General features: G+C 36.2%; 1 protein-coding gene across 2 annotated transcripts in view; it reads left to right on the top strand.

Moving 5' to 3' along the window:
• The window catches only part of SCCPDH (saccharopine dehydrogenase (putative)), a 43,520-nt gene that overhangs the window by 17,114 nt on the left and 9,960 nt on the right, over positions 1-16,446 (top strand). For both annotated transcript variants that reach the window (XM_007123261.4, XM_007123262.4), the window contains exons 6-9: positions 3,280-3,410; positions 4,074-4,191; positions 6,278-6,397; positions 6,488-6,544. In XM_007123261.4, the coding sequence (XP_007123323.1) occupies positions 3,280-3,410; positions 4,074-4,191; positions 6,278-6,397; positions 6,488-6,544 (426 nt within the window). The remainder of the gene's footprint in view (positions 1-3,279; positions 3,411-4,073; positions 4,192-6,277; positions 6,398-6,487; positions 6,545-16,446) is intronic.

Raw genomic sequence — 16,446 nt, 5'->3', positions numbered from 1 at the left:
GCATAGCACAAGGAGATCAGCTCGGTGGTTTGTGACCACCTAGAGGGGTGGGATAGGGAGGGTGGGAGGGAAGGAGACGCAAGAGGAAGAGATATGGAAACATATGTATATGTATAACTGATTCACTTTGTTATAAAGCAGAAACACACCATTGTAAAGAATTATATTCCAATAAAGATGTTAAAAAAAAAAAACAAACTTTTTTTTTTTTTTTTTGCGGTACGCGGGCCTCTCACTGTTGTGGCCTCTCCTGTTGCGAAGCACAGCCTCCAGACGCACAGGCTCAGCGGCCATGGCTCACAGGCCCAGCCGCTCCGTGGCTTGTGGGATCTTCCCTGACCGGGTCAGGAACCCGTGTCCCCTGCATCAGCAGGCGGACTCTCAACCACTGCGCCACCAGGGAAGCCCAAAAAAATACATTAAGTCAGAGTGTTACATTGGCAGGGAGCTATTGATAGGCCAGCAGATTAGGATAAAGTACTCAGAGTAGTTTGTGCATATATGAGCACTTGATTTATGGTAAAGGGTCTTTTTCAGGAGATGATGGGTATGTGGAAACAATGAAATTGGACTCATACTTTGCACTGTGTACAAAAATCAAGTTTTGGTGGGTCATAGACCTAAATGCTTAAGGCAAAATAGTAAGCTTTAGAAGATGACATATTTCATGGCCTCAAGGTCAGGAATGGCTTCTTTTTTTCCAGAAATATATTTTATTTTGTTAATTTATTTTTATTGAGGTATAATTGGCATATAACATCATACTATTCAGGTGTACAACATAATAATTCAATGTTTATTTATATTACAAAATGATCACCACTAGTTAGCATCCATCACCATGCTTAAGTTTTTTTTCTTGTGATGAGAACTTGTATTTATTTTTTTTGAAGTAACTTTTCTTTATTTGGAATCTGATTATCAGTAGCTCTTTATATGTTTATTTTTTAAGCATATAAACGATTTTTAAAAATTTATTTATTTATCTTTGGCTGTGTTGGGTCTTTGTTGCTGCATGCGGGCTTTCTCTAGTTGTGTTGAGCGGGGGCTACTCTTCGTTGCAGTGCGTGGGCTTCTCATTGCGGTGGCTTCTTTTGTTGAGGAGCATGGGCTCTAGGCGCATGGGCTTCAGTAGTGTGGCACACGGGCTCAGTAGTTGTGGCTCATGGACTCACTAGTTGTGGCTCACGGGCTCTAGAGCACTGGCTCAGTAGTTTTGGTGCACGGGCTTAGTTGCTCCACGGCATGTGGAATCTTCCTAGACCAGGGATTGTATCCGTGTCCCCTGCATTGGCAGGCAGATTCTTAACCACTGCACCACCAGGGAAGTCCTAAGAACTTTTAAAAACTTTTAAAATCATCTCTCCTGGAAAATTTCTAATTTGCTATATAATATGGACTGTAGTCACCATGTTGTACAGGGAATGACTGCTTGAAAAAGACACGGAAGCCATTAAATTTTTTTTTAAAAAGTGGAATACATTTAAAATTTTAAATTGAGTATGTCTTTTTATATCAAAAGACACCATTAAGAAAATGGAAGGTCAGCAACAGAGTAGGAGGTCCTTCTAACATGAATCCTAACATCACAATTTTGAGCAAAAGAAGCCAAACTCAAGGAATATACATTATGTGGTTCCATTTCTGTAAAACTTAGAAATGGGCAAAACTCACTGCACTGTTTAGAAATGAATACTTAGGTGGTAAAACTCTTAAAAAAGCAAGGAAGGGGCTTCCCTGGTGGCGCAGTGGTTGCGCGTCCGCCTGCCGATGCAGGGGAACCGGGTTCACCAGGGAAGTCCTAAGAACTTTTAAAATCATCTCTCCTGGAAAATTTCTAATTTGCTATATAATATGGACTGTAGTCACCATGTTGTACAGGGAATGACTGCTTGAAAAAGACACGGAAGCCATTAAATTTTTTTTTAAAAAGTGGAATACATTTAAAATTTTAAATTGAGTATGTCTTTTTATATCAAAAGACACCATTAAGAAAATGGAAGGTCAGCAACAGAGTAGGAGGTCCTTCTAACACATGATGAATCCTAACATCACAATTTTGAGCAAAAGAAGCCAAACTCAAGGAATATACATTATGTGGTTCCATTTCTGTAAAACTTAGAAATGGGCAAAACTCACTGCACTGTTTAGAAATGAATACTTAGGTGGTAAAACTCTTAAAAAAGCAAGGAAGGGGCTTCCCTGGTGGCGCAGTGGTTGCGCGTCCGCCTGCCGATGCAGGGGAACCGGGTTCGCGCCCCGGTATGGGAGGATCGCACATGCCGCGGAGCGGCTGGGCCCGTGAGCCATGGCCACTGAGCCTGCGCGTGCGGAGCCTGTGCTCCGCAACGGGAGAGGCCACAACAGAGGAAGGCCCGCATACCACAAAAAAAAAAAAAAAAAAAAAAAAAAAAAAGCAAGGAATTTTCTTGATTACCACAACGGCAGGACAGAAGGAGGGCCTTCTGGGTTTACATAGATGTTAGCTTCATAATTACATTAAACTATACTTTTATGTCTTGTGCACTTTTCTTTCTATTTTTCAACAAAATAAAAGGTTTTTAAAATGGAATGTAATTTTTGCCTTTTTGATGGCTTATTTGTATGAGAAGATACTCTTAACGTTTTAAAAAAAACTATTTTCTCCTGATTTTTGGAAATCTTTGCAAATAGGTCACATTGTCTAGGTGCAGATTGAGGATAGTTTCACAAATCAAACTCTTAAGACTTTTAGCTCTGATTTAGTTTTAACCAACAGAAGAAATTAATCTGTACCAAAACGGAAATTAGGTTGGTGTCTCTCTACCTTTCAGTTTCATCAAAGCTGTTATATGAAAACCTGAATCTTCTGATGGTTTTAGTGTTTCTTTTTTTCTGCTTAAAGCAATCAGTGATAAATAGTTGAGTGAAAATGATGAAGTGAAACTTATTAAAAAGAGCATAAATAATGGTAGGGGGAAAGAAGAAAGGGCATATGTTTGTAAATATATAATATATAAATAGGGTATAAATAGTGAATCTGATCAAACTAATGAGTTTTACTGCTGCCTAGCCAGTTATAAAAATTTATCTCAAGATTATTAAATAAGGGATTATGCCTTGCTCAAATAGAGGTGAAATGTTCTTTGTATCAATTATAAATTACTTGGTTTTACATTTTAGTAATTATCCCTTAAGACATGTTTCTTCTAATATTTTAATTTTATTGGAGTATAGTTAATTTACAATATTGTGTCAGTTTTAAGACAAGTTGCTTTAACTCTTGAATTATTTTGTTAGGGGTTGTGCATTCATGATGGTACCTGGAAGTCAGCGGTTTATGGTTTTGGAGATCAGAGTAATTTGAAAAAACTACGAAATAAGTCCATTTTGAAGCCTGTCCCAATTGTTGGTCCAAAATTGAAAAGAAGGTATATTATCTCAAAATCTGTTCTTCAGTTTATCTATCCATATTGTTGTTTATCTGACTGTTAATAACATATGCTACTAAGAAAAGCCTGGAGACTTTTATAGTGAGTTCAGGATTGTTTTCAAAGATAAATAAAATATAATTAATATGTTACCCTAAGTTTAAGTACTTCATTTATAATAATACATTTGGATTCTGGGAAAATTCTGGAAAAAATCAGTTTTATGCCTCTTCACTATCAGTATAAAAATTAAACATCAATTAAATTTCATGCAGTAAAAATGTGATGATCTTATGTATATTAATCAACCTATTAATAGTATTTATATGTGAGAACTCTAAACTCAGAGTTTGGCTGTTGAAATGAGTGTTCTTTTTATCATTATCTAGGGAAATTGATGGGGTATAAAACATGGTTAAACTATATGTGTTAAGTGCCCATGGTGTGAAGAATACTACATTGTTCCAACTTGTCACTTGTTTGGGTGCAGGTGTAGAGAACAAAGGACAAATACTAAAGTAAATTTTAATTAAGAGCAGATCTGCCATCTTTACTGTTATTATTAATTGCCTCAAGAAGAGTTAAGGTTTTTATTCAGAAATTTACCAGTTAAAGTTGTGGTCACTGTAAATGGGGAAGATGCAACATGCTTGTGTCTTGCAGGTGGCCAGTTTCTTACTGCAAAGAACTCAACAGTTATTCCATTCCTTTCTTGGGAGCAGATGTGTCTGTTGTGAAGCGGACTCAGCGTTACTTGCACGAAAATTTAGAGCAGTCACCTGTAAGTGTATATGATTTATTTTTTAATAAAGAGTATTCTATGTTTCTTTCAGTTCCCCTATCATTTTAATGTAGGATTTTTATGTTTATAAAGCAAAAAAAGAAAGAGCTAAAATAGTGCATGTTTCAGTTTCTGGAAGCATAAAGAATTAGTAGTGTAGAACATTTTACATTTTATGGGGGTGGTAATAGCCTTCTCCCATAATTCAAATCTGACCTTCTGAATACCTTTTTAATGTAACACAATAGCAGCAAGTTCAATATAGGAAATCCTGGTATCGTAAACACCCAACAGTCCTGTTGAGAGTTTCAGCTGCTAGAATACTCTTTCTGTTGCTTATGGAGGTGTCTAGGTTCTTCTCTCTTATCTCCTTGCTACCTCTAGAGAACTATCCTACTCCATTTGGTGAGGGAAGTAATTATTCCCACTGCTGAGACCTGAAGAGGAAACTATCTCAAGTTAAAAAAAAAAAGAGTATTTTCTTATAGAAGAGGTTGTAAGTGGAGTCTACACTCTATAATGTATAATTGTTAAACTCAGGTATATTGTTATGGACTTTTTTTTTTTTTACATCTTTATTGGAGTATAACACACAATAGTGTGTTAGTTTCTCCTTTACAACAAAGTGAATCAGTTATACATATACATATGTTCCCATATCTCTTCCCTCTTGCGTCTCCCTCCCTCCCACCCTCCCTATCCCACCCCTCTCATGGTCACAAAGCACAGAGGTGATCTCCCTGTGCTATGCGGCAGCTTCCCACTAGCTATCTAATTTACATTTGGTAGTGCATATATGGGGTCAGGTTTTTAAATTTAGATATAAGAAAGTTCAATATTCTATAAATAAGAATATCTTAAGTACTCATGAACATAACAAGAAGTATAATGTAGTGTCCAATTAATTGATTAGTAGTAAGGTCCTCTGTTCCCTTAAGAAACTATAATATAGTTAATTAAAGGAGATAACCAGAAAATACAAGTTAATGGTTCCTGAAATACATTGTCAATGGTTTCTGCCTACTGGCTTTAAGAACAACTGTTTATATCTAATGGCATGTGGCATCTCCCCGGATCGGGGCATGAACCCGCGTCCCCCGCATCGGCAGGCGGACTCTCAACCACTGCGCCACCAGGGAGGCCCTTGGACTTTTTATATATAGATTATGTGGACATTTGTGTTCAAGTAGGGGGAGCTAATTACCTTTTGCAACAATTTTTTTTTGACATCTTTATTGGAGTATAATTGCTTTACAATGGTGTGTTAGTTTCTGCTGTATAACAAAGTGAATCAGCTATACATATACCTATATCCCCATATCTCCTCCTTCTTGCTTTTCCCTCCCACCCTCCCTATCCCACCCTTCTAAGTGGACACAAAGCACCGAGCTGATCTCCCTGTGCTATGCGGCTGCTTCCTACTAGCTATCTGTTTTACAGTTGGTAGTGTGTATAGCTCCATGCCACTCTCTTGCTTACCCTTCCGCCTCCTCATGTCCTCATGTCCATTCTCTACGTCTGCGTCTTTATTCCTGTCTTGCCCCTAGATTCTTCAGAACACTTTTTTTTATTTTTTGGATTCCATATATATGTGTTAGCATACGGTATTTGTTTTTCTCTTTCTTACTTATTTCATCTCCATAGTGGCTGTATCAATTTACATTCCCACCAACAGTGCAAGAGGGTTCCCTTTTCTCCACACCCTCTCCAGCATTTATTGTTTGTAGATTTTTTGATGATGGCCATTCTGACCGGTGTAAGGTGATACCTCATTGTAGTTTTGATTTGCATTTCTCTAATGATGAGTGATGTTGAGCATCCTTTCATGTTTTTGTTGGCAATCTGTATATCTTCTTTGGAAAATGTCTGTTTAGGCCTTCTGCCCATTTTAATAATTTCTTTTTAAAAATGTCCTCCCAGTGTCTGATTTCTGAACCAGCTTTTGGAACATAACACATTCATAAAATGGAAACTGCTTTTGTTCGATATTTATGACTATAGAGTAAGTTATTAGTAGCTAACATTCTTGTATTACTTGGTCTAAGAAAGTAGGGAGTAACATCATGACTTTATATTCTTCATCTAGGTTCAGTATGCTGCTTATGTAACTGTGGGAGGTGTCACCTCTGTTATTAAGCTGATGTTTGCTGGACTTTTCTTTTTATTCTTTGTGAAGTTTGGCATTGGAAGGCAACTCCTCATAAAAGTAAGTAATATTTCTCTGAAATTAGACCTTTAGAAGTATTTTCCATGCATTTTTGAAAATATCACTAAAGGTTTTTTTTTTTTCCTTTAGTTCCCATGGCTCTTCTCCTTTGGTTATTTTTCAAAACAAGGTCCAACACAAAAACAGGTAACCCTTTCCTTTGTATCCAGGTCTCTAAAATAATATTTTTCTTTATTTCATTTTTACTTTTCCTCAGTGTAGTGAAAATAACAGCTAAGACCTGATGAAGCACTTACTGTGTTTCAGACACTCTTTCATGTTCTTTACATAAATTAGATTACTCAGTCTTTTTGAACACTCTTTGAGGTGTTATCTCCATTTTACAAATGAGGAAAATGAGTCACAGAGAGGCTAAGAAATTTGCCAAAGTCCTATAGTGAGTAAATGGCTAAGTTAGGATGAGAACCCAGCTATCTGGCTCCAGAAATTATATTCTCTTTACTTCATAGAGATTTCAAATATTTTTACTCTTCAATTTTTCTCTTTCATTATCTCCTCCTTTTTTACGTCCTCTCTCCCCCTCCCCCAAAGCTTCCCTTCCCTTTCCTCTTTCACACACCCTGGATCCCCATGGTAGATAAGTTGAATTACCATCTGTCCGGTATCCTCAATATAACTGCTTCAGGCACTTCAGATTTCACGTGTAAAATGTAAACTTCTTTCCACCGAACCCTCTTCTTCCTTCTGTATTTCCCATCTCAGTTGGTGGCACAGTCATCTGCCCAATCCTGAACATAGGCATCATTCTAGATTTTTCTCCAAATCCATCACAACTACCTTAGTTCGGGTTCTTATCCCTCTTCTCTTCTCTTTCTCTCTCTCTCTCTTCTAATTGTGGTAAAATGCACATGACATAAAATTCCCCATCTTAACCATTTTTAAGTGTTCAGTGGTATCAAGTACTTTCATATTATTATACAAACATCATCACCATCCATTTCCAGAATTGTTTTCATCTTGCAAAACTGAAACTCTATACCCATTAAAAAATAACTCCTTTCCCCTTTTTCCCCAGTTCCTGGCAAACACAATTCTACTTTGTGTCTATGAGTTTGACCACACTAGAACCTCATGAGTGGAATCATGCAGAATTTGTCCTGTGATCAGCTTATTTTACATAGGATAATGTCCTCAGAGTTCATCCATGTTGTAGCATGTGTCAGAATTTCCTTTCTTTTGAGGCCAAATAATATTCCATTGTATATAGGGTTGTTTCTCAGTATCTTCAGAGGATTCGTTCCAGGATTCCTCACAGGTACCAAAATCCATGATGCTCAAGTCCCTTATATAAAATAGCATAGTATTTGCATATAACTTATAGACATTGTCCTGTATACTTTAACTCATCTATAGATTACTTTATAATACCTATGTAAATACTATGTAAATAATTGTAAGTGGTATGTTAATAGTTGGTGGCATGAGGCAAATTCGAGTTTTGCTCTTTGGAAATTTCTGGAAGTTTTTTCCCAAATAATTTGGATTTGACATTGGATGAGTCTGTGGACACAGAAATCATGAATATGGAGGGCTGATTATATATACCATATTTTGCTTATCAATTCATCTGTCCATAGACACTTGGGTTACTTCTATTTTTGTCTATTTTGAATAATGCCTTTATGAAATTGGGTTTGCAGATATCTCTTTAAGACCCTTCTTTCAGTTCTTTTGGGTATATTCCCAGAAATTCAATTGCTGGATCCTGTGGTAATTTTATTTTTAAATTTTTGAGGAACCAACAAACTATTTTCCACTGTAGTTGCACCATTTTACATTCCCACCAACTGTGCACAAAGGTTCCAATTTCTCCACATCCTTACCAACACTTGCTATTTCCTTATTTTTTTTTTTTACAGTAGCCATCCTAATAGTTGTGAAGTGATCTCTCATTATGGTTTTGATTTGCAGTTCCCTAAATGATTAGTGATGTTGAACTTCTTTCCATGTGCTTATTGGCTTATTTGTATATCTTCTTTAGAGAAATGTCTATTCATGTCATTTGCCCATTTTTGTACTGTATTGTTGAGTTCGAGGAGCTCTGTATATATTCTGTATATTAATCCCTTATCATATATGTGATTTGCAAATATTTTCTCCCAGTCTGTGGGGTTGTCTTTTCACTCTGTTAATAGTGCAGGCCCTTATCTTTCAGCTGAACTGTTCATAGTCTTCCTAGTATTTCTTTCTAATTCATCTTCCCACTGCTGTATAAGAAATCTATGATGCAAATTGACCCTGTTCCCAAGGATGGTTCGACGTATGCAAATCAATCGGTGTGATATACCACATTAACAAAAGAGGAGACAAAAATCATAGGATCATCTCAATAGATGCAGAAAAAGCATTTGATAAAATTCAGCATCCATTCATGATAAAAACTCTCACCAAAGTGGGTATAGAGGGAACATATCTCAACATAATAAAAACCATTTACCACAAACGCATAGCCAACATAAAACTCAAGTGAAAAGCTGAAAGCCTTCCCACTAAATTCAGGAACAAGACAGAGATGCCCACTCTCATCACTTCTGTTCAACATTGTATTGGAAGTCCTAGCCACTTCAGTCAGACAAGAAAAAGGAATAAAAGATATCCAAATTGGAAGGGAAGAGGTAAAATTGCAGATGACATGATACCTTATATAGGGAACCCTAAAGACTCCACACAAAAACTATTGGAACTAATAAATGAATTCAGCAAGGTAACAGGATACAAGATTAATATACAGAAATCTCTTGCAGTCCTTTACACTAACAATGAAATATCAGAAAGAAAAAGTAAAAAAAAAAAAATCCCGTTTAAAATCTCATCAAAAAGAAAACTAGGAATAAACTTAACCAAAGTGGTGAAAGACCTATATGATGAAAACTGTGAAACATTCATAAAGGAAATAGAAGATGATTCAAAGAAATGGAAAGATAGCCCATGCTCTTGGACTGGAAGAATTAATATTGTTAAAATGGCCATACTATCCAAAGAAATCTACAGATTTAAAGTCATTGCTATCAAATTACCCATGAAATTTTTAACAGAACTAGAACGAATAATCCTAAAATTAATATGGAACCACAAAAGACACAGAATTGCCAGAGCAATCCTGAGGAAAAAGAACAAAGCTGGAGGCATAACCCTTCTAGACTTCAGACAATACTACAAAGCTATCATAATCAAAACAGCGTGGTATTGGCACAAAAACAGATCAATGGAACAGAATAGAGAGCCCAGAAATAAAACCACACACCTATAGGCAATTAGTCTTTGACAAAAGAGGCAAGAATATACAATGGAGAAAAGACAGTCTCTTCAGCAGGTGGTGTTGGGAAAGCTGGACGCTTCATGTGTCAATGAAATTAGAACACTCCCTCACACCATGTACAAAAATAAACTCAAAATGGTTTAAAGAGCTAAATATAAGACACGATACCATAAAACTTCTACAAGCGGACCTGGGCAAAACATTCTTGGACATAAATCATAGCAATATTTTTCTTAGATCTGTATTCCAAGGCAAAAGAAATAAAAGCAAAAGTAAACAAATGCTACCTAATTAAACTTAAAACCTTTTGCACAGCAAAGCAAACCATCAGCAAAATGAAAAGACAACCTACGGACTGGGAGAAACATTTGCAAACAATGCAGCCAAACAGGGGTTAATGTCCAAAATATACAAACAGTTCATACAACTCAATGTTTTAAAAAATCCAATTAAAAAATGGTCAGAAGATCTAAATAGACATTTCTCCAAAGAAGACATACATCTGGCCAAGAAGTACATGAAAAGATGCTCAACATCACTAATTATTAGAGAAATGACAAAACCACAGTGAGCTATCACCTCACACCAGTCAGAATGGCTATTATCAAAAAGTCTACAAATAATAAATGCTGGAGAGGGTGTGGAGGAAAGAGAAGCCTTCTACACTGTTGGTGGGAATGTAAATTGGTACAGCCACTGTGGAAAACAGTATGGAGATTCCTTAAAAAACTAAAAATAGAGCTACCATATGATCCAACAATCCCACTCCTGGGCATATATCCAGAAAAGAGGAAAACTCTAATTCAGAAAGATAAATGCACCCCAGTGTTCATAGCAGCACTATTTACAATAGCCAAGACATGGAAACAACCCAAGTGCCCGTCAACAGACAATTGGTTTTAGGAGATATGGTGTATATTACTCAGACATAAAAAAAGAATGAAATATTGCTGTTTGCATCAACGTGGATGGACCTAGAGAATACCATATTAAGTGAAGTAAGTCAGACAGCAAAAGACAAATATTATATGATATCACTTATATGTGGAGTCTAAAAATTGATACAAATGAATCTATATACAAAACAGAAACAGACTCAGACATAGAAAACAAATTTATGGTTACCAAAGGGGAAAGGGCGAATAAATTAGGAGAAGGGGATTAACAGCTACAAACTACTATACATAAAATAGATAAGCAACATGGATATACTATATAACACAAGGAACTATGTTCAATATCTTGTAATAACCTATAATGGAAAATAATGCATATATATATATATATATGTATAACTAAATCACTTTGCAGTACACCTGAAACTAACAATACTGTAAATCAACTATACTTTAATAAACAATAAAATCTGACCCTGTTATCACCTTCTTTAAAATACTTCCCTGGCTTATTGCTTTGGCAATGACTCTTACAGCTGGGACTTTATATATCAGAATCACCCAGGGAGATTTTTTCAAATACATGTTTTGACCCTGGCATCTGGACATTCTGATTCAGTAGGTGTGGAGTGGGGCCTCGAAGGATAGGTCAGTGGTTCTCAGCTTTGGGAGAGAGCCCAAAACAGATGACCAGAGATGCAGGTTTGATTGGTGTGGAATGTGGCCGGGGCACTAGGCTTTTTGAAAACTCCCCAGTAGTGTTAATGCACTGCCAAGGTTGTGAATCACTGATGTGGAGGTAGGAAGGTTCTGGGTGAGGTTTGGGTTATTTTGGTTCACCCTCCTAGAGCACCAGTGACTGAAGTCCATCTCTGCAGATGTGAGGCCCTTCATGAGCTAGACCTGGATAGCAGATAGGCTTTTTTTTTTTTATGCCAACTCTGATTAATTGGTAGTAGCATCCTAGAGACTGTGTTGAAAATTGTCTCATACTGAATGTGTCAAGCCTGAGAGGGTTACGATCAGATAGCATGTGTGCCTCAGGCAGGGGAAGAGACAAGTACAGCCTGTGTGTCTGACTTTCTTCACACCACTGACACATTAATGCCACCCTGTTCCTCTTCAGTTGTATGTTCTAGCCATGTTAGACTGCGATCCACCATGCTACTGCATCCCTTCTTGACTTTTTTCCCCGAAAGGGGTTCTTGAGTTAAAAATTAGGAACCACTGGTGTAGGAGCAGTGTAAGTGTGAAAAGAAGGAAGAGCTTACAATGGTCCTGATTCCAGTGCTGAAACTTACTAATCGTTATATGGGTTCTTAACACTGTTGAGATTTATCATGGCCAGAAGAACTGGTTACTCACTGTAACTAATTCACAAGAGCCTGAGGTATATAAACTAGAATGCAATTAATTAACTTAATCAGAAATATATATTAGGTAGGTAAGATAATTTCAGGACAAGGTATTGTCCTGCTTACTTATTCTCTCCATTTTAAGCAAATTACAGAAGACAATTCACTTTTTTTTTGCTGGAATCAGTCTTCACAAGAGATGGACTACAGTTCAGGTAGCCTGGAAGAGTTATCCTCTCCCTTAGACATGTTCGGACAGAAAAAATCAATAACTTCTCTCCCCTTTTGTTTCCTCTTTTCCTTTCTTCTCTACTTGCCAACACTAATTCTGGGAGATTTAGTGTATAGTGAACAATCAATCAGGCCGTGAAAGGCCTGGATGCCACCCTATTATTTTATTTTTTTCATCCTATTATTTTAAGATAATCTCTGCTCGGATCTCATGAACTCACAATTTATAATGTAATGCTCAGGCATTTATAAGGCTACATGTGGTAGGATGAAGTGAGGGAAATGGGAAGGAAAAGTGGTCATGCCTGAGAAAGCTGCCAAATACCTTTGCACCAAGGAAGTCCACTTGGTTTCTTTTGTGAAACTTATCCAACTTGGCTTCCTCCTATTTTTATTTGGAATTCATCTTCTTTGGTATTGGCCTTTGACAGCATATGACCTTGGACATACATGAGTAGATGAATCTATTGCTACTTTTAAATAATAGTTACCTAATTTTGATAAATGTACTAAAAAGCTCCTATCTTTTTCTTTATTTTTTATTCAATTTATTTAATCTAAAAAAAAATCCAGTTCATTGATTTCTTCCACCCCTACCCCCTGCCTCTGACAACCACCAATCTGTTTTCTGTATATATGACCTTAATATATATATGCGCACGCGCACACACACACACACACACACACACACACACACACACACACATATACACACTGCATTTTCTTTATCCATTAGTGGACATTTAGGTTGTTTCCACGTCTTGGCTATTGTAAATAATGCCGTAGTGAATATGGGGATGCATATATTTTTTTCAAATTAGTGTTTTTGTTTTCTTCAAATAAATATCTGGAAGTGGACTTGCTGGATCATGTGCTAGTTCTGTTTTTAATTTTTTGAGGAACCTCCATACTCTCTTCTATAGTGGCATTCAATTTACATACCCACCAACAATTCACAAGGGTTCCTTTTTCTCCACATCAACACTTATTTGTCTTTTTTGATAATAGCTATTCTGACAGGTGTGTGGTGATTTCTCATGGTTTTGATTTGCATTTCCCTGATGATTAGTGATATTGAGCATATTTTCATGTGTCTGTTGGCCATCTGTATATATTTTTTGGAAAAATATCTATTCCATTCTACTGCCCATTTTTAGTCAGGTTGTTTGAGATTTTGTTGATGTTGAGTTGTATACATTCTTTGTATATTTTAGTTATTAACCCCTTATTAGATACATTGTTTGCAAATATCTTCTTCCATTCAGTAGGCAGTCTTTTTGTTTTGTTGATAGTTTCCTTCACGGTGCAAAATTCAATTTAATGTAGTCCCACTTGTTTATTTTTGCTTTTGTTTCCCTTGACTGAGGAGACATATCCAGTAAAACATTGCTAAGACCAATGTCAAAGAGCATACTACTTATATTTTTTTCTAGAGATTTTTGTGGTTTCAGGTTTTACACTTAAGTTTTTAATCTACTTTGAGTTTGTTTTTCTATATAGTGTGAGACAGTAGTCCAGTTTGATTTTTTGCAAGTAGCTCTCCAGTTTTCCCAACACAATTTATTAAAGAGGTTGTCTTTCCTGTTGTATATTCTTGCCTCCTTTGTCGTAGATTAATTGAACCTGTAAGTGTGGGATTATCTCTGAGCTCTCTATTCTTTTCCATTGATCTATGCATCTGTTTTTTTCTGCCAGTACCATACTGGGTTTTTTGGGGTTTTTTTGTTTGTTTTTTTGTTTTTTTGCCATGGCACCTTTTTTTCTGCCAGTACCATACTGGGTTTTTTGGGGTTTTTTTTGTTTGTTTTTTGGTTTTTTGGCCATGCCACCACGGCTTGCAGGATCTTAGTTCCCTGACCAGGAATCAAACCTGTGCCCCCTGCAGTGGAAGCATGGAGTCCTAACCACTGGACCACCAGGGAATTCCCAGTACCATACTGTTTTGATTACTGTACCTTTGTAGTATAGTTTGAAATTAGGGAAGATGACACTTCCAGCTTTGTTGTTCTTTCTCAGGATTATTTTGACTATTTGAGGTCTTTTGACTTCACAATTAAGAATTATTTGGTCTCGGTCTGTGAAAAATGCCATTGGTATTTTGATAGGTATTGCATTTATTCTCTAGATTGCCTTGGGTAGTATTGTCATTTTAACAATATTAATTCTTACAATCCACAAGCATGGTATATCGTTCTATGTGTCGTCTTCAGTTTGTTTTATCAGCGTCTTATAATTTTTCAAGTATTTTACCTCATTGGTTAGATTTTTACTAGGTATTATTCCTTTTGATGCGATTGTAAATGAGATTGTTTTCTTAATCTCTTTCTGATTGTTTGTTGTTAGTGTATAGAAATACAACAGATTTGTGTATATTAACTTTGTATCACATCCTGCAACTTTACTAAATTCATTTATTAGTTTTAATAGTTTTTTGGTGGCATCTTTAGGATCTGTTGTATGTAGTATTGTGACCTCTGCAAACAGCGACAGTTTTACTTCTTTCTTTCCAATTTAGATTCCTTGTATTTCTTTTTCTTGTCTGATTGTTGTGGCTAGGACTTCCAATGCTATGTTGAATAAAAGTGGCAAGAGTGGGCACTCTTGTCTTTTTTCTGATGTTAAAGGAAATGCCTTCAGATTTTCACCATTGAGGATGATGTTAGCTGTGGGCTTGTCATATATGGCCTCTTTTATGTTGAAGTATGTTCCCTGTATACCCAGTATGTTCCCTGTATACCCTGTATCACAATGATTGATTTGCAGTTATTGAATTATCCTTACATCCCAGGATAAATCCCACTTGATCATGGTATATGATTCTTTTAATGTATTGTTGAATTCAGTTTGCTAACATTTTGTTGAGGATTTTTGCATCTATGTTCATCAATGATATTGACTTGTAATTTTCTTTTTTTGTGATATCTTTGTCTGGTTTTGGTATCAGGGTGACGCATGTTCATAGAATGACTTTGGAAGCATTTCTTCCTCTGCATTTTTTGGGGATAGTTTGAGAAGGTTAGGCATTAACTCTTCTTTAAATGTTTGGTAGAATTCACCTGTGAAGCCTTCTGGTACTGGACTTTTGTTAATTGGGAGTTGAGGGTTTTTTAAATTACTGATTCAGTTTCATTCCTGGTAACCAGTCTGTTTATATTTTCTATTTTTTCTTGATTCCATCTTGGGAGATTGTACATTTCTAGGAATTCATCCATTTCTTCTATATTGTCCATTTTATTCACATGCAGTTGTTTCAGAAATCTTTTATGATCCCTTGTGTTTCTGTGATGTCAATTGTAACTTCTCCTTTTTCAGTTCTGATTTTATTTATTTGAGCTCTCTTTCTTTCTTGATGAGTCTGGCTAAAAGTTTATCAATTTTGTTTATCTATCCAAAGAATCAGCTCTTAGTTTCATTGATCTTTTCTATTGTTGTTGTAGCCTCTATTTCATTTATTTCTGTGCTGATCTTTATGATTTCTTTCCTTCTACTAACTTTGAGTCTTGTTTGTTCTTATTTTTCTAGTTTCTTAGGTGTAAAGTTAGGTTATTTACTTGAATTTTGTTTGTTTCCTGAGGTTGGCTTGTAGTGCTGTAAGCTTCCCCCTTAGTACTGCTTTTCCTGTGTCCTATAGATTTTGGATTGTTGTGTTTCCATTTTCATGTGTCTCCAGGTATTTTTTTGATATCCTCTTTCTTCATTAAGCCATTTGTCATTTAGTAGCATGTTGTTTATCCTCCACATGTTTGATTTTTGCAGTTTTTTCCTTATAGTTGATTTCTGGTTTCATAGTGTTGTGGTTGGAAAAGATGCTTTTTCTTAAATTTACCAAGGCTTATTCTGTGACCTAACATGTGATCTATACTGGAGAATGTCTGTGTGCACTTGGAAAGAATGTGTATTCTGCTGCTTTTGGATGGATTGCTTTGTATATATCTATTAAGTTCATCTAGTCTAATATGTCATTTAAGGCCAGCGTTTCCTTATTGATTTTCTGTTTGTGTGATCTGTTCATTGATGTTAGTGAGGTGTTAAAGTCCCCTGCTATGATTGTGTTACTGTCGATTTCCCCTTGTATGTTTGTTAAGAGATGCTTTTTGTATTTAGGTATTCCTATGTTGGTTTGTTGTTATATCCTCCTGTTGGATTGGTCCCTTTCTACTTAGTAATATCCATCTTTATCTCTTGTTATAGTTTTGGTTTTAAAGTCTATTTTCTCTGATATAAGTATTGCTACTCTGGCTTTTTTTTCATTTTTTTTCACACCAAGTACCGTTTTCCATTCCCTCA

Source organism: Physeter macrocephalus, chromosome 4 (genome assembly GCF_002837175.3).
Source record: "Physeter macrocephalus isolate SW-GA chromosome 4, ASM283717v5, whole genome shotgun sequence".
Lineage (NCBI taxonomy): Eukaryota > Metazoa > Chordata > Mammalia > Artiodactyla > Physeteridae > Physeter > Physeter macrocephalus.
The sequence above is the reverse complement of the archived record's forward strand: the minus strand, read 5'-3'. Positions and strand labels throughout refer to the sequence as shown.